We start from the raw sequence: 19,166 nt of genomic DNA, 5'->3' as shown, positions 1-19,166 counted from the left end.
TCAGGTACTCCTGACTCCAGGGTCAGTGCTCTATCCACTGCACCACCCAGCCATCCCTTAGATGGCTTATTTCAAATGAAAACTTTTGAATTCAGTCAAAATTTCGATGAACCTACAGGTAGACAATACTCCTTTTATTTAAATGGAGGTTGCATGTTCTTGAAACCTTAATAATATTATATTTAATTACTGGTCTCTTGGCATTTCTGAAAATTTCTGTGAACTAGAAAACTTAGAGTAACAAAATATAAGATTCTGTTGTAGTTTCTGCAGTTAGACAATCATATGGTATGGAAGGTGGAGAACGAATCAACTTTTGGGTATATTTCCCTCAGACTCGATTCTCCCTTCTGTGATGTTCATAGAACAAAGGACCCTCCTTGGCACTCCTTTCCCTGTCTTAGCCTAGTCTTTCCTTTGCTCCATATTGGCTCCAACTTCTAGAATCTAGACATCCAGTTTTTCTCCATTTGTCATATGACTTTGTCATTTAGATCAAAATTGTCTAAAGTGTTAGACAAGTCTCTTACATCTTGCCTTTGTTTAACTCTGATTCAAAATATTATATAGGCACTGTTCATACTGAAGGCTAATTACGTGACTCAATCAAAAAAATTTTGATGGTAGTCAAGACACTGAAGACAAATGGTGTTCTTGACTTCCCTTTACATGTGTCACCTATTTAAATATGGCTCTTTGTCAGCATAGACAATTGTTACTTAACTCTTATTGACTCCCCTCCAAAAATTGCATTCTTGGTGGTTGCCAGCCCTTAGCTTAGACTTGTAGCACCATTAACAGTATTGCATAATGTTGAATTCTGTTCATGGAAATGTCAATCTGGGAAACATAGTTTAAAATTTTACTGTCTTGGATCCAACTCCCATGGAAATATGTATGGTAACACCAATAAAATCTTGAGACAAGGTATAAAATAATCCTTGCCCTGAGCCCTGGCTACAGGGTGCAATTAAGTTCCTGGGTTCTCACCTCTCATTTCTCACTATTTGTTAGGCAATTTAAAAAAGAACCTCATCTTACTGGTCCCCATGGATGAGAAATTGAGGTCCAACTGTTCCAGCCTGTAGCTTTTCTAGGAAATCTATGTAGGTTTCAGCTCAGAGGGCCTTTGGGACATCAACTAGAACTCTGATTGTCACACCTTATACATGAAGGAATGACCTCTTTAAAGGGAGGAGAGCTCTCAACTGAAAGAAGAGAAAGGTCCTTTTCATCAAATGGAAAATTCTCCCAAGGCTCTAGGGAGTCCAGAGAACTCATTTCCCAAAAATTTTAGTAATATTATCTATCTCCTTATTTTAAAAGCAAAGGCACCCTTTGTGTATTCAAAGCTTCTCTCCCAAATTCTTTTGACCAATGAAAAGTCAATGGTCCCTTTACAATTATTTAAACATCCAAAAAATCCTAAGTTTTTTTGGATGCTCTGTTAGACATTATTTCACTAGATGTCAGTGTAGCAAATAGAACTTTGAACAGTCCCTCTATAGCATTTGGGGATATAAATATGTATGTGTATGAGATTGTTTGGTTGGGGAAAAGGGTGTGATTCTGTTCATGCTCAAGTATGTACATGAGGCTGTGATACGGACTCGGGAAATTCTGAAGGCATTCGGCCACTAGCTAACTATTGATTATTCTTCCATCTCTATCATCACAGGTGAACTATGGACCGTCATTTCACTTACCATGAAAGATTTTGGAATGATCTTTTATGTCATCTTCCATGATATCTCCATCTATGCCTACTTAACATTCCAAGAGCATGTACCTATATAACATAGTAGTGGGGGTTATCTTTTTTTCTCAAATTGGAGTTGGGGGTCCTTGGTAACTCTTGCTTTCTCTACTGTTATGGCTTCACTTTGTTCAGAAACCACAGGTCAAGACCAATGGAACCCATAGTAGTCCAGCTTATGTTGTCTAATACCATAGTGCTCCTATCCCAGGGATGCCCACTGGCACTCTTCCATTTAGAGAAAGGATACTTCCTGGGGAATGCAGGTTGTAAAATGTTATTTTACCTTCAACGAGTTAGCCGGGGCCATTCCCTCTGCACCAGCAGCCTCCTGAGTGCCTTCCAGGCCATCACCATCAGTCCCAGTCACTCTAGCTTGGCGAAATTCAAAGTCAGAGTTCCGAAGTTCATCATACCATCATGTCTCCTCTGCTGGATAGTCAACCTGCTTATAGAAATGAGTGTGCCAATATATTTAACAGAATCAAGGAACATCAACACTAGCCATGGAGGTAGAACAGATTTCCTTTATTGCCACACACAAAAGGTATTTAAAGAGCTTGCCATCTTCCCTTCCCTTCGAGATATGTTGTTAGTAGGATGTATGGTTTTCACCAGTAGCTACATGATATTTTCACTGTACAGACATCATCAGAGAGTCCATCATATTTACAGCAGTTGTCTGGCTCCAAGGATATTTCCAGAGGTCAAGGCCACTCAAACCATCCTGCTCCTGATGAGCATCTTTGTTACTGCTTACTGTATCAGTTGTGGCTTCACACTCTACAAAGTGTATATGATAAATTCTGGTGCCTGGGTATTCATTGTGAGTACATTCATTTCATTGTGTTTCCCAACCATCAGCCCCTTTTTGTTGATTCACAGGGACCTGGAACCCTCTAGGTCCTGCTGTGCTCCCTGGAAGAGGCCAAGACTATAGTGTCAGAAGAACTATCAGGGGTTGTGAGTCAATTTGTAGTCTCTGGGCAAGATTCCTTAGTTAAAATTCCTGGGAAAGGCCTGACTTTGCTGTCTCTGTCCCAGTAAAGTAAGTCAAAATGAACCAGTATCTATGGATATAGATGTCAATTTTTCTCAAACCTAAGTATGTGGGAACCTAAAGAAGGACTTGCGGCCACTATGAGTACAGGCTTTTATTAACTTTTAGTTTTAGCTCTTCCCTGCCTGACCACAAACTTGCTAGTCAGCATCATAAGATATTACTTTTGCTCCAACACTCTGCATTTCACTTATCTTATCTCCCTTCGTTCCTCACATACTATTTCCCATCTTCAAGCTTTTATACTGGAGAAAGGATCCTTACTTCCAACTACTGTCTCATTACCTGCATTCATAGGGTCTCTCTTCTTTTAGATGAAATTTAGATATTGCTGCTATGGGAAACCTTTAAGTCTTTCCATTTGCTTGGACAATCCTTTCATAAACTACCTTGGATTCAATTGCTTTGGGTTGACTTGCATTTTTTTACTTTGTATTTTTGCTTCATGAATTCATATAAGTCCTTCTTGTTTCCTCATTATAATGTAAACTCCTTCAGTACAAGGAAAGTTTTGCTCTTCATATTGTAATTCCAGCTCCTAGTCAAGAGCCCAGAACATTTGCCACTGAATACCTACTTGTTGTTTCATTTATTGATAGGTTTTCCTGAGTGGGTAGACTTTGCTGAGTGGGTGGACTTTCCCATACCCTCCTCACAGCAGCCATTTTGTGCCTATGATATATATGGCAGGTCAGATCTGTAGGACAATGAGCAGAGTCCTTTCCTGAAAAGAACTCCAGCTATGGAAGGAGAAGCGCTGGGAGTTCAAACATTCTGTAATTAAGATCCTGTGTAATGTTCAAATGTTTTTATAGCAGCTCTTTTTGTAACAGTAAAGAATTGGAAATTCAGGGGATGTCCATTAATTGAGAAGTGGCTGGATATGTTACAGTATAGGTCTGTTATGGAGCACTATTGTTCCATAAGATGTCATGACTTACTGGACTTTAGAGAAGCATTGGAAGAATTATATGAACTGATGCTGAGTGAAGGGAACAGAATCAAGAAGACAATGGACACATTAACAGTAACATTATGTGTTGATCAAATATGATGGATGCAGGTTTCCCAGCAGGATAGAAATGAAAGACAACCTTGGGAGACCTGTTATGGACAATGCCATTCATATCCAAAGGAAAACAAATCCAGAATTTGAACATATACTATTTTCACTTTTAAAACCTTCCTTGCGATTTTCCTTCCTTTCTTAGTTTTCTTTCTTTCCCCTTAATCTTAATTCCTCTTAAACAAAATGACTAGTATATAATAAATATGTTTGACACAAATGTACATGTCCAGCTCTTACCAGATTGTTACCTTCCAAGGGGGTGGGTAAGGGAGCATAGTAGAAAAATGTTTAACGCAAAAATCTGCAAATGCATGAATGTTGAAAAAACATAGTTTGTAACGGGAAAAATAAAATAAAATATCCAAAAAAGGACTTTCAGCAGTCAACAACAGTTGACTGAAGATGTCACAAGTGTTGAGCAACCATGCCACTAAGGACCTGTTCCAGCTGGCCCTCATATCGACCAACTAACCCAAGGGTGGTTGGGGACCCTACATGATCTGGGACAGAGACAACGACAGATACTTTATGATCTAACTAGAAAATGCCTTGGACCAATCCCAAAATATAAAGAAGCAGCTCTCCCAAATGAGTAGCAAGGAAACCTTTCTTCAAGGCAATGGAAATATTTCAAGACATGTTAGGGCATGCAACCCTGAATTTTATTTTGCATACAAGTTTTTTTTCATATTTTTTTTTCATATTTCTTTTTAAGATCACCAATCAGTGGCCAATTGCCATAGCATAGAGATAACATACACATTTCCCCCAGGATCCTGGTAGAGGGAGTGGAAGAGGAGTTTCTAAATACTTCCCTTCTCCCTCCCCCTTTCCAAGTGAATGACAGAAATGCTAGGCATCATTTATGAAACACTTCAGTACATGATAAACACTGAGGAGACAAAGAAAGGCAACCAATGGTTGCTCTCCAGTAACTCACAGTCTAAAGGGGGAGGGAAGAAGAAGAAAAGGCCTCTTGTATACAAGTTAGAGAAAGGATAGAGTGGAAATGATCAGCAGAAGGAAGGCAGCAGGGTTCAAGAGAACTGGAGAAAGCTACCTGTAGAGAATGGGCTTTGAGATGGAACTTGAAAGAAGCAGAGATGAGGAGGAAGAGCATTTCAGGCATGGGGGGACAGCTGAGAAAGGACCTCAAGCCTTCAGGGGCAAAATCTCATGGAAAGGAATAACAAAGCACCCAATGTCACTCAAGCTAAAAGCACGAGGTGGCAAGTTAGCTGGAAGAAGACTGTAAATGCAGGCAATGAAGGGATTTAAATGCTAAACAGAGGACTTTATATTTGATTCTGAAGGTGACTAAGAAGCACAGGAATTGAGAGAATGGAGTGGGGGGGATCATCATCTATGAATCCTACATCATATTTTGAGAAAATCTGCTGATATTATACTTTAGGAAAATCTCTCTGGTAGCTAAATAGAGGATGAATTAGACTAGTGGGAGGTATGGGGCAGGCCACACCCTCATTAGGCTCTTGCTGTATGTAATAATTCAAGTATGAGTTGATTATGCTTTACAGTCTACTGCTATGTGATGGTAGAATAAGTGGAGAAATTTGGTTGTTCCTGTTGTCATTCAGTCATGTCTGGCTTTCCCCTCAGCTCCTTTTATCTCCATTATACCTTGAAGGCTGGGACAGTTCATGTTCATTGTTTCTATGACAAATAATGAAGGAGTTAAATGCTAAACAGGGAATTTTCTATTTGATCCTGAAACTGAGAACTACTAGAATTAATTAATTAGTGTGGGGAAGGGTACATAAATCATATTCACTTTCAATCTTTTTGAACATCAGGGACATTTCCCACGAGTCACATCTTCTCATTATTCGCAAAAGTATTTAATAGTGCACTTTACAGTGAATAGTCTGAATTAATTTCTTTAAGTGATTTGATGTCTTTTCTGTCTGAGGGACTCTCAGTAGTCTTCTCTAACCCATAGTTCAAAAGCATTCATTATGAGACTGTATTTCCTTTGTAATTCCACTATCACAGTCACACATTGCTACTGGAAAAACCATAGGTCTGGCTATCTGAACCTTGTTCCCATGGCCAGGTAGTGGCTTTACTTTTTTAGTCTGCTGCTCCAGATGAACCATGGCTTTCCTTCCAAGGAGAAAGCATCTTTTAATTTCCTGGATGAAGACGCCAACTTCACTGATCTTTGAGCCCAAGAATATAAAACCTGTCACAGCTTCCATTTCTTCTCCCTCTGTTTGCCAGGAAGGTATGGGACCAGTTGTCAAGATCTTCATTCTGTGAATATTTAGGTTCAACCAAGCTTTTACAGTCTCTTCTTTCACCTTCACCAAGAGTTTCTTAAATCATGAGCTGATGAACTTTAGAAAATCCTGGAAGGGCTTCCATCACCTCATGCTGAGAAGAACTATGATAGACTTAAGTCTTCTCAGCAATTCAGTAAGGTAAGACAATTCTAAAAGACATGATAGAAAATTCCAATGATATCCAGAGGGAAAAAACTATAGACTCTGAATGTAGACCAAATCATATTATTTCCTCTTTGTAAAACTGATATTTTTCCTCATTTTTCTCTCTTTTCTGCTGATTCTTCTTTCATATCATGACCAATATGGAAATGCATTAACCATGATTGACCTCTATCAGTATATATGCTATCATAGGGAAGGGAAGGAGAGAGAAAAATGTGGAACTCAAAAGCTTATAAAAATCCATGGTAAAACATCATTGCATGTAATTTGAAATAAAGGAAATTAAATTTGACAAAGAGTTTTCTTCATTCCTTTTTTACTTTCTGCCATCTGTAGTATCCTCTGCATATCTGAGATTGTAGATAATTTCTCCCAGAAACCTTAATTGTGGCTTTACATTCATCCAGTCGGGCATTTCAAACTATGTACTCTGCATATAAGTTCAGTAAAGTCAAGTTCAAATAAATAAATCTCATGTTGCCTTAATCTTTTCCCAGTCTTAAGCCAATTGGTTATTCCATGTTTAGTTCTCCCTGAATAGTTCTACCTGCTGCTTCTTACCCAGTATTCCTCAGGAGCTAAGTAAGATGATCTGGTCCATCCATGTCATTCAGGAATAGGCAAAGATGGTTGGAACCTCCACAGTCAAAGGTTTTAGTGCATTAGGTGAAGAGAAGGACATTTTTTTCCTGAACATCCTTTGCTTTCTTGATACTCCAGGCAATTTGATCTCTAATTCCTCTACCAATTCTGAAGCCAGCTGCTTCTTCTGATCATTCTCATTCCACATAGTTCAGAAGCCCAGCTTGAAAAATTGAGGCATATTGTTCTGGCATGACATGAATGAAATTGCTTGGTAATTTGGACATTCCTTGGCATTCACTTCTTTAAGATTGGTTTCTAATCCAGTGGCCACTATTTTATTTTCCAAATTTATATTGGGACCATGGGTCAGGGTCCTGTCTAATTACTTGCCTATGATGTTTAAGGAACTATTTGTGTCCAGTATTAGGATAATCCAATCCAGTCCTGCCAGATGAACCATAGCTATTCTTCCAAGGAGACAGCATCTTTTCATTTTCTGGGAGAAGAAACCAACTTCAGTGATCTTTGAGCACAAGAATATGAAACCTGTCACGTCTTCCATTTCTTCTACCTCTGTTTGCCAGGAAGGGATGGGATCCTAAGATTCAAAATTTGTCTTCCAACCTGGGGTTGGGACCCTCATTACTGTCCAGTTGTATCGCTGGCTTGAGGAGCCAGAACTGAAATTTTCTGAGGCTAAGAATTCCTTCTGGCTTTCCAGTTCTCACACTGCTGAGCTATAACCCCCTTACATTAACAGGAAATAGCCCTTCACAGAATTTCATCCATAATAGCTTGAGTTCAAACTTGCTTCCTTGCTTTTTTGTGGGTTTTAGGATCTGTTTGGAGGCTTCATTTAAAACTGTTTTGGGAAAAGCTCCCAGAGTTTCTTAGGTTCATGCTGCCATCTTGACTCTACCCCCCCCCAATTTTATTTGCTTGGAAATCTTTTTGTTGGAACTCCAGATGATTGCATGAGATAGGATAATCTCTCTACTAGACTCCTTGTAGAACTTTGCATTTGTTTTTCTCATTTCTTTCAGTCTATCCTTGACTCCCAATATAGAAGCTGCTGCCAGTTGTTCTTTGAGACTGTTCCAAAATTTATAAGATCCTCCTCATCTTAGGGTATGGAGAAACTGAAAGATGAGCTGCTTTCATTAGCTTTTTATTCATTTCTTCTAAAGTGTTTCTTTCTTTTCTCAACTTTATGCTCCTAATTTGAAGGAATTAAAGGGTACCAAAGGGTAAACCCTTTGGAGTTTTTGTTTCTCATTTAGTAGCTTCTGTATTTCCCCAGCATTTTCACCAAGCCAGTCTTGATGTTTTCAAGGGTTCTGACCCAGATGACTCAATCTTCTCTTAGGAAACATTACCAAAATGATAATCCTCATGAAGAAATGGTCTAGACAACATAGAGAATATTGCTTACTGGGACTGTATGATTAAGGGTTTGTGTAGTGTATAAAAAGGAGGCCCAATGTGGCTCAAAGGTCAAAATTTAAGGCTTAAGTGTTATCCTTGCTCTAGTCCCTGAAAATCTGAAGTCCTTATTGCCTGAACCATCAGTGTTCAAAAGATATGAAAAGGTCATTTTCTGATAATGAAATCTCATCAATTAGCAATCACAGAAATGCTCTAAATCAGCATTGAATGGAAAATTCAGTTTAACACAATCTTGAAATTGGCCAGTTTGATAAAGTGGGAAAGTGACCAACGTTAGTGAGTGTATTGTAAAATTGGGATATTAATGCATTGTCTGTGAAATTGCAAAGTGATTCAACCATTTTGGAGACAATCTGGAATTATGGCCTAAAAGGCATAAAACAACTTAGACCTTTCGAGCAGCAATATCACTACTTGGTCTATTTTCAAGGTTGATTTTGGACATGATAGAATGATACAGCAGCTCCCTTTGTGATTGCTCAGAAATGGAACTTGCAGAGATGCCCATTAATTGGCGAATGGCTGGACAGGATTTGGTGTATAATTGTGATGGAATGTTACTGTGCTATAAGAAGTGAGGAGGTGTGTGATTTTAGAGAAATATTTTAATACTTAAAGAAAATAATGACTAGTGAAATGAGTGGAACCAAGGGAACATTCTATATGGTAACAGCAATATTCTTTGAAGAATCACTTTGAGCAAATAATTTATTTAGCTAATTATATATTTCCAAATTGGGTTTAAAGGACTTTTATAGAAAGATGCTTTCTGCATCCAGAGAAAGAACTAATATATAGAAGTATGTATAGAATAATTTTATATCTATTTATCTTTCTATCTATCAATCTATTGATCAATCTAGCTCTCTTTCTTATTTGTGTCTAATGTTAGCCTTGTCTATGGCAAGGTATGGGAAAGAAGCAAACAATTTACATTATCATTTTATTGCATATTTGACAGGAATAGAAAGTCGTGAATGGTAGATTTGAAGTTCATGTCCAATCATCTTTTTATACCACTATATTTTGGAAATGCTTCTTTTATTCCTTAAATTAAAAACCATGATAAAAAAGTAGAAGAAAAAATCCAAAGAACCATTTGTATTCAGAAGTCATTTCTTTTTTTTTTTTTGTAAGGCAAATGGGGTTAAGTGGCTTGCCCAAGGCCACACAGCTAGGTAATTATTAAGTGTCTGAGAGCGGATTTGAACCCAGGTGCTCCTGTCTCCAAGGCCGGTGCTTTATCCACTACGCCACCTAGCTGCCCCTACAGAAGTCATTTCTACCAATTCTTTTAATTAATTCCCAAAACTTGTACTTGACAAAATTGGCCAAAAAGGAGTTCTACCAAATTCCTTTCATGATTCAGTTTTTAGAAGAAAAAATCAAAGGTATCTATTATCATATCAAATACTCTATATATTTATGATGACATGCACATCTAACACCTCATCTATCAGATTGGCTGATATGATAGAAAAGAAAAATTACAAATTTTGGAGGGGATGTGAGAAAATTGAGACACTGATGCACTGTCATTGGAATTATCTGATTCAATCATTCTTGAGAACAGTTAGGAATTATCCCCAAAGGGCTACAAAATAGGGTGTAACCTTTGACTCAATAATACCACTACTGTCAGTATTCCTAAAAGATTTTTAGAATGGAACATGACCTATACTTAAAAATATTCATGAATTATTCCTGTACAAAGAATTGGAAATTCAGGTGAAACCCATCAATTGGAGAATGCTGAGCAAAATGCAGTATATGATCGTGATGGAATACAATTCTGCTATAAGAAATGTCAGAAAACCTAGAAAGGTCATCATGAAGTGTTAGAAAGTAAATGGAACAGAGCTAGGAGATCTTTTTATACAGTATCAGAAAATTGTATGATGAGGTACTGTGAATAATTTGGTCATTTTGAACAATACAAAGATCCAGCTTAATTCTGAAAGACTTATGATATCTGTCACTAGAGAAAGAATTGATGAAAAATAAATGAACATTTAAGTGTAAATTTTTTACTATATCAGTCAATTGTGGGGTCTAAGTTTTCTTTTACAACCTAAGTAATATGAATATATGCCATGCATAATTGCACATCTATAACATAAAATCACTTGCATTCTCAATGAAGGGTGGGGTAGAAAGAAGAATAGAGAGAATTTGGAACTCAATTTTTTTTAAAAAAACTAATGTTAAATTTGATTTCAAAAACTTATTAAAAATAAAATGTAATTAAAAAAGATAAACAGGGATAAGACATTTTGCTGAAGGTTATACTAGACAATAAATTGATGTCATAACTTCCCATTTATGCACCAAAAGATCCTCATGCCTACAAAGAGAGCTCCCCATGAAGGGGGCAGTCCCTCAGATCACAACTCTATTTCATCAATGGATTCTTACTTCAAGTACCACCACCACAATTAAGGTTTGATCTCAGATGGGGAAGGCAAACCCTAGTGAAGCTCTTTTTTTTAATGTTTTTTTTAATTCTCATTTCGTACAAATGGTTTTTTTTACATTAATAAAATATACTTGTCTACAAGTAAACAAAATACCCCTCCCCCCAAGAATATAGATAGACTTGCTTGGGCGAAAAAGTAAAGGGGAGAGAAAAAAATTAAAATTAGAAAAAATAATAGTAATAATTGTAAGTATGGCCAGGTGGCGCAATGGACTAAGCACCAGCCCTGGAGCCACGAGCACCCGAGTCCATATCTAGCCTCGTAAACCCAATAATCACCCAGCCATGTGACATGCAAGCTACCCGATCCCCACTGCCCTGCAAAAACCAAAAAGAAGAAAGAAAAAAAAAAAGACCCAAAATAAAATAAAATAGTAATAATAGTAGGGGTGGCTGGGTGGCAGAGTATTGGCCCTTGAGCCAGGAGCACCTGGGTCTGAAGCTTCTGGGTCCAAATCCGGCCTCAGACACCCAAAGATCATTCTGCTATGTGGCTCCAGGCAGGCCACCCAGCCCCACTTGCCCTGCACCCTCCCCCAAATAATAACAAAAAATGTGCTTCAGTCTTTGTTCCAACACCATCAACTCTGTCGTGAGTGGATCACATTCTTTATAAGTCCATCACAAAAGTTACTTCCATATTTTTCCAACGTTGCCATTGCTGATCTCAGCTCCCTCCGTTCTTATTTCTCCACTACCATGTACTATATTTTCTCTCTCCTTTCACTCTGACTCTGTGGTAGGATTGCTGAGTGGCTCAGCAGACAGATCCCTGGTCCTGGGGCAAAGAAGCCCTGAGCCCCCATACCACCCCTTAGGCCCAGAATCCACCTGGCCCTATGGTCCTGGGCAGGCCATCCAATCCCAGCCCCTTGCAAGAAGTAAAAAGAGAAAATGTGTTATATCTGACCACTGTCCCCCCATGGTCCATCCTCTCCTCCTTTATTCACATCCCCACCCCTTCCCCCTGCTCCCCCCTCCTTCTTACTCCAGACGTCTATACCCCATTGAGTATATTTGCTGTTTCCTCTCCTAGCCATCTCTGATGAGAGCAAAGGTTCCCTCATTCCCCCTTGCCTCCCCCCTTCCATATCATTGCAATAGCTCATTGTAATAAAAAAAATCTTATTATGTGAAATATCTTGGACTATTCCCCCTCTCCTTTTTCTTTCTACCATTCCATTTCCCTTTTTTTCCTATTGACTCCATTTTTATACCATATTTTATCTTCAAATTCAGCTTTCTCCTGTGCTTCAACTATAAAAGTTCCCTCTACCTGCTCTATTAACTGAGATGGTTCATATGAATATTATCAGTATCATTTTTCTATACATGCAGTTCATCCTCATTAAGTCCCTCATATTTCCCCCCTCTCCTCCAATCTCCATGCTTCACCTGAGTCCTGTATCTGAAGATCAAACCTTCTGTTCAGCTCTGGCCATTCCAAAAGGAACCTTTTAAAGTCCCCTGGTTCAGTGAAAGTCCATCTTTTTCCCTGAAAGAGGACATTCAGCCTCGGTATATTGTATTCCAAGCCCTACGAGCTTCCAATGTAGTTGCTGCTAAGTCCTGTGTGATCCTGACTGCAGCTCCACGATATTTGAACTGTGTCCTTCTGGCTGCTTGTAATATTTTCTCTTTGACTTGGGAGTTCTGGAACTTGGCTATAATATTCCTAAGGGTTGGTTTTTTGGGATCTCTTTCTCGGGGGGATCAGTGGATTCCGTCCATTTCTATTTTGCCCTCTGCTTCTACAATATCAGGGTAATTTTCCTGTAGTAATTCTTTGAAAATGATGTCAAGGCTCTTTTCCTGATCATGACTTTCAGGTATTCCAATAATTTTTAAATTATCTTTCCTAAGTCTGTTTTCCATATCAGTTTTTTTTTCAATGAGATATTTCACATTTTCTTCTAATTTTTCATTGTTTTGGTTTTGAAGTATTGATTCCTGATTTCTGTTAAATTCATCAATCTCCCTGAATTCTATTCTTTGTCTGATGGATTTGTTCTCCTCAGAGAGTTTTCTTATCTCTTTTTCCATCTGGCCAATTTTGCTTTTTAAAGCATTCTTCTCCTCAATAACTTTTTGAACTGTTTTATCCATTTGACCTAAGCTGGTTTTTAGCATGCTATTTTCTTCAGCATTTTTTTTTGGATTTCCTTGACTAAGCTGCTGACTTCATTTTCATGTTTTTCCTGCATCTCTCTCCTTTCTTTTCCCAGTTTTTCTTCCAACTCCCTCATTTGATTTTCAAAGTCTTTTTTGAGCTCTATCATAGCCTGAGCCCAATTTCTGTTTTTCTTGGAGTCTGTAGATGCAGAAGCTTGTGCTTCCTCATCTTCAGACTGAGTATTTTGATCCTTCTTGGGCTCATTTGCAAAATATTTCTCAATGCTCTTCACCTTATTTCTTTGCTTGTTCATTTTCCCAGCCTAAGCCTGTTTTTTTGGGGTGCTTCCTGAGCTTTTGGGACACTCCCACAAGGGTCTCAGTGTGTGAGGTTCTGTCCTCCCTCCTGGTCTGTGAATGACCATAAGCGCCCCCGTCTGCCACGGGGCCGAGGTGGGGGGGCCCTGTTGTTCTGTGGGGGGGCCTAGACTGGGATCAGGATCTGAATGTGGTCAGAGCCCCAGAGTCCTGTTCCAGAGGGAGAGGACAGAGCTCTGCAGTCTCTCTTCACTCCCCTCCCTAGGTTCATTGGGCTCATGCCCTGGGGGCTCCTGCTTACTGGCTCTGCCTGCTTCTGTTTCCTGGATTTGGGCTGCAGAAAGACCAAGCTGCTGGCTGTGTGCCCTGAGGGCTGGGCTCCACACTCTCTCTGGCAGAGGTCCCCCGCTGTTCCCCCACTTTGTGCCCAGTGCTCCTTGGGGTGCAGCTCAGGAGACTCCCCCGCTGCTGTGAGCCACGGCTCCCAGAGCCCTGGGGCTGCCTCCGGGAAGCTGAAGTTCTTTCGCTCTAGCGGGCCACCCCTCTGGCGGGCCACCCCTCCGACCCTGGGGAGCAGAGCCTTTCTGCTCTTTTCCAGGTTACCTTGAGTAGGAGAACTGCCTCACTGGGTCCCTTTGTGGGTCCTGTCTCTCGAAAGTTTAGTTAGAGTCCTTAGTTTATGAGTTTTTATCAGAGAGCTCCTAAGACTGGATCCCTTCATGTCGTCATCTTGGCTCCGCCCCATGAAGCTCTTTCTAAAAGCAGTGCACGGGCAGCCTTTCATGTGAGAGGGAGAGCTAAGGAGCCCTGGGCTTAAAGTTGGACCAAAAGATTCCTTAAAAAGGAACCTCCTCTTGGGAAAATCAGCATTATTCTGGGACTGCCCAAACTGGCATTGGCTCCACATGTGGAGGTGAGGGAGGTGGGAGGGAACTTATGTGGGATGAACTGAGGCAAAGTGCAATGGACTGTGTACAAAGTAATGGCAATATTGGAGGATGATCATCTGTGAGTACCTTAGATTTGCTCAGCAATCCAGTGACCCAAGACAACTCTGAAAGACATGTTGAAGAATGTGGAAAAAGTTGATGGTGTCTGAATAAAGATTGAAATATTATTTTTGATTTTATTTTTTCTTGAGGTTTTTTGTTGTTTTCTCTCATATTGTGCCTATTATGGAAATTTTTGCATGAATACACATTTATAACCTAATAGCCTACTTTCTTAATGGGGGGGGGGGTGAACTAGGAGGAAGGGAGACAATTTTTAAATTTTAAAGTTTTAAAAATGAATGTTAAAAATTGTTTTTACATGTAACTGTGGAAAAATAAAATGCTAAAAAACACAAAAATGGTTCTGCCTGACAGTATCCACGACAAGATTAATAGTCAGACTTCTAGATTATTTTATATGTCATATTATCACTTTGTGGTACATAGTGGATCAGGGAGCTGGAACTTTCCCAACCATAGGCCAAAGCAGCCACCACTGAAATGTTTGGCCTTGGGTCTCTGGCTCAGAACTTCCTTTTGAACAAATCCCTAGAAACAAATATAAGAAATGTATCTGAGCCATTTCTACATGGAAAATAGCACTCCACCCAGACTTTGGAGTTTCCCACTGCATGTGATTTCTTCTCCCAGTAGAGGGCTTATTCCTTGAGGATGAGGATTAATTTCTGGTTCATTTTGAATTTCCAGCATTTGGTAGTGTTCAGGGCAGTAAGCATTCAATAGATATTTGGTAACAATAATGACAAAATCAGAATTCTATGCCTGTTTCCTTTTGTCATCTGGACATGTACAGGCCACTGTGAAAGAAGTCTATGTCCTGTCCTGCAGGTCAGGGAGATGGGTGGGCACTGCAGGGAGGCCAGATGTAGCTCTACATTTGAGTATGTCTGGTGTATGGGTTTTTTCTGAATCTTTATAAAAATATCGATCTAGCTCTCTACATGTCTATCCACAGATATAGCTGTATAAATGTAGAAATAGATAGACAGATAAATAGAGGGAAAGATTAATCTAAGGTGATTTCCTGGATAGTTATATGACACTTAAGTAGAGTTACCTACTGATTTTCAAAGGGATTGTCAAATTCCAGAGCTGGAGGAGGGATGTAACCTGCCCTGAGAAGATATTCACTAGCCCCAAAGACAGCAGGGGTTGTAGTTCTTCCAAACTGGGGAAGAAGGAAAACTAAAGGCCCATCAATCCCCTAAGGTGTGGTCAAGATTGTTCACCTATAAACACAGGGAAGGTTTGGAGAAGTTCTTGGTTTGAATGAGAGGAGGAGAATCAAATGTCATCAATGAAACTGCCTCGGGAATCTGCCAGTCCTGTCTTTGAGATCATGAGGGATGATCCATAAATGATAAATCTCTGTGGCTTCTTAAAAATAAAAGCCCTGGTTAGAGTCATAGGAGAGCCACATGGGGCCTCCCTCCCACAAGATCATAGGTGTAAAATGCTTTAAAAAACCCTTTCCTGATATATAAAGCAAAATACCAGCTTTCCCTATACAAATGCCAGCTAGATACCTTGGCATGTACCACAGCAGGCCTAGAAAAATACAAAACTAAAAAAAAGTCTTTGCAGAAATGCCTGAGAAGGAGGGGACAGGACTTGATCACTCCTCAGACTGAGTATAGTTTCAGGTCTTCTCACATGTCAGGGGAAATAAAGGTCTGGAGCATGTAGGGTGGAGATCTTTGGCTAACTTCTAGGAGACCCTACCATGAGTCAATCTACAGGATGGGAGGGAATTCCCAGAGGGGAGAGGTCCAAATGAGTCTACAAAGGGCTGCTCACAGGGCCATCGTGCTTTTAGGTTAACAAAGGTTTTCCTCTTAGTAATTGGGATGATGGAGATAGTGCCAGATCATACCTGTTCCATAGAGGAATACACTCAGATTCAGAGCAGAGGAATAAAACAAGATCAGAGCAGATCCTCCAGCCTGGCTTTCCTGACCTGAAGCCCAGGGCTCTCCCCACCACATCATGTGCTCACTCAGGTACCAGAGGTGGTGGACAATGGTGTGAACAGAGAACCTTCTTGATCTGATGATCCTTTCTGCCTCTTCATATACACTATATCTACTTCCTTCATTCAAACCTGAATCATCTCTGAAAATGTGGCCTTCAAGGTCTTCAGAGGGGATGGTGTGAGCAGGACCCAGGTATGACCCAGGTCTATCCATCTCATGTGCAGCTCCAGTTGGAGAGGACCACAGTCCAGCACAGATGAATAGCCTCAGACAGCCTGGTTCTCTAATCCTCAGTGCTCCCCACTTGGCCCTGCCAGGCCCTAACTCACAACCCCTCTCCATGGAACTCACCAGAGGGTCTCTCCCAGCTGCTGTAGCCTCTGACTGAACACTCAGGCCTAATTGCTGACCCTGATCGACTCAAGGGGCCAGTTTCCCAGAAACCCAAGGGACCTCACAGCCTCCCTAATCAGGTGGTATTACTTCTCTTCTGGGTGTCATGATAATCAGGTCGCTGAGGGGATGAGCTCAGACATCCAGCACCTATAACTGTAGCCCAGACTGTCCCTGTCTGCTCTGAGGTGGGCGTCCAGGTGAGTGTGGGTGCCTGTCTCAGACTTGCATCCAGAGAAGGTGTTGGGGAAACCAGTCTGCAGTTTCTGGTCCAGGCAGGTGGGGATGCTGTGTCCTCAGAAAGGGAAGACACATGTCAGCATGAGAGTCCAAGGGTGAGGGGGAATTTTTCCTTCATTTTCTCTGCCTCTGAATACATGGCTCAGAGTAAATTGAGTGATCTCTTTTGGAAATAAGTTCAAAGTTTATGAGACTCTGGCATTTCTCTCCCATGCTGCTTTACATTTTTCCCAACAATTTTTACCAAATAATGGATTTTTATCCCCAAATCTTCAGTTATTTTATACTTTTCACATGCAACCTTATTATAATTATTTGCTGCTATAATTTGTATGTCTTATCTTTTAATTGATCTATCTTCCTATTTCTTAGCCCGTTCCAGATAGTTGTGATAATACTGACTTATAATACAATTTAAAATCTTTTACTGCTAAACCTTCTTCCTCTACATTTTCTGTTAATGCCTTTGTTGTTTTTGACCTTTTGGTCTTTCAGGTGAATTTTGTTATTTTGCAATTTTGGTAATTTATTTTGTAATTTAATTGATATGTCATTGTCATTTTTGTTATATTGTCCATGCCTACTCTGGAATAATTAAGATTTATCCAATTATGTAAATCTGATTTCATTTTATAAATAGTATTTTTAAAATTTTGCTTCTATAGTCCCTGGGTTTCTTTTGGCAGGTGGAGTCCCCGGTATTTTCATTCATTTTTAATTGGTCATCTTTTTCTATCTCTTTCTGAGCAATTTTGTTTGTGAAATGTAGGGATGCTGATCATTCAGATGTGTTTCCTTTATGTTTTGGTACTTTGCTTAAACTATTGCTGCAATTAACTTTTTAGTTGAGTCTTTGGGATTTTCCAAGTATGCTTTCATATCATATGTAATAAGATTTAGTTTTACACCTCCTTCCCTATTCTGATTCCTTCTATTTTTTTTAACTCATATCATTTCTAAGGGTTTTTTTTTGTTTGTATTTGCAGGGCAAAGTGTTTAAGTGAGTTGGTCAAGGTCACAGAGGTAGGTAATTATGAAGTGTCTGAGGCTGATTTTGAACCCAGATCCTCCTGACTCCAGGCCCAGTGCTCTGTCCTCTGTGGCACCTAACCTCCCTTGCTTCTAGGATTTTCAGTTCAGTGTTGGATAACATTGCTGACAGTTGCCCTCCTTTTCCCACACTTGACCTTCTTGGAAAGGCTTCTACTTTAGAACCATCACAGATAATGCACGCTACTGGCTTTAAATCAGTGCTTTTTGTCCATTTAAGGGCAAATCAGTTGATACTAATACAATGCAGTGTTTTGGACAGAAATAGGTATTGCAGTAAGTACGGTTTTATCAAAATCTTTTTCTTCATTGACTGACAATCATATGATTATATTTTCCTTTTATTATTTTACAAGGAAGTATGTTGGTAGTTTTCTTATGATAAACCATACGTGCATTCCTAGTATGAATTCCATCTGATCATAATGTATAGTCTTTGCAATATATTGGTATAAGCACATTTTTGTTTTTGTTTTTGCAAGGCAATGGGGTTAAGTGACTTTCCCAAGGTCACACAGTTCAGAAAGAGGTAATTATGTGTCTGAGGCAGGAATTGAACTCAGGTCCTCCTGATCTATGTTCTCTAAAATGCCAATAGTGTAGGGGATATGAACTATTTCAGTCTTACTACTGGTGCTTTTTTTTTTTTTTACTATTGGGAGGAATGGGGATAGCAAAGCACCTAATACAAATTCCACTATACTCACTCACACAGTTTGAATAACAAGAAAGTCTCAGTCAGAGACAGTTCTTGAGCTCACTCAAGGGAGACTTCTAGAAGTCTCTAATGTAGCAAACTTACAGATCAAAATGATGGAGGTTACTGGTTTCACTAATGGCTTCTCAGAGTCTTCCTTCAGTCAGCTGAAACAGAGTTGACCTCTTCCATCTTTCTTCTTTAACTGTAATTCAGAAGTTCCCAAAGCAATTCAAAGATTGAATTCTCTTCAAGTTGAATAAAGAAGTCGGGACACCTATTACTCTTGCTAACTTTTCCTTTCCATTCAAAGAGAGCAGAGCATTCATCTCTACCAACAAGGAGTCTCATACCAATGGGTTCAGGGTCTGAGGTCATGTTTCTGTGAACCTTGTGAGAGGTAAGAAACCTATTGTTAATGACTGATGAATCCATTGTTCTTGTTTGTGAGAGCTAGGATAAACTCTCATTCTCTTTCTTTGATCATAGTTGATCCTGTAGACTGTTATT

The 19,166-nt window shown here is 39.6% G+C and overlaps 1 protein-coding gene across 1 annotated transcript; it reads left to right on the top strand.

The window, feature by feature from the left end:
- Positions 1-1,783: 1,783 nt before the first annotated feature.
- Positions 1,784-2,696, top strand: LOC141510586 (vomeronasal type-1 receptor 4-like). The gene is given in 2 exon segments (XM_074220266.1): positions 1,784-1,837; positions 1,839-2,696. Coding segments are annotated over 2 exon segments (912 nt in total).
- Positions 2,697-19,166: the final 16,470 nt, after the last annotated feature.

This window comes from Macrotis lagotis, chromosome 1 (assembly GCF_037893015.1).
Source record: "Macrotis lagotis isolate mMagLag1 chromosome 1, bilby.v1.9.chrom.fasta, whole genome shotgun sequence".
NCBI classification, from domain to species: Eukaryota; Metazoa; Chordata; class Mammalia; order Peramelemorphia; family Peramelidae; genus Macrotis; species Macrotis lagotis.
Note: the sequence above shows the minus strand (reverse complement) of the source record. Positions and strands in the feature narration are given on the sequence as shown.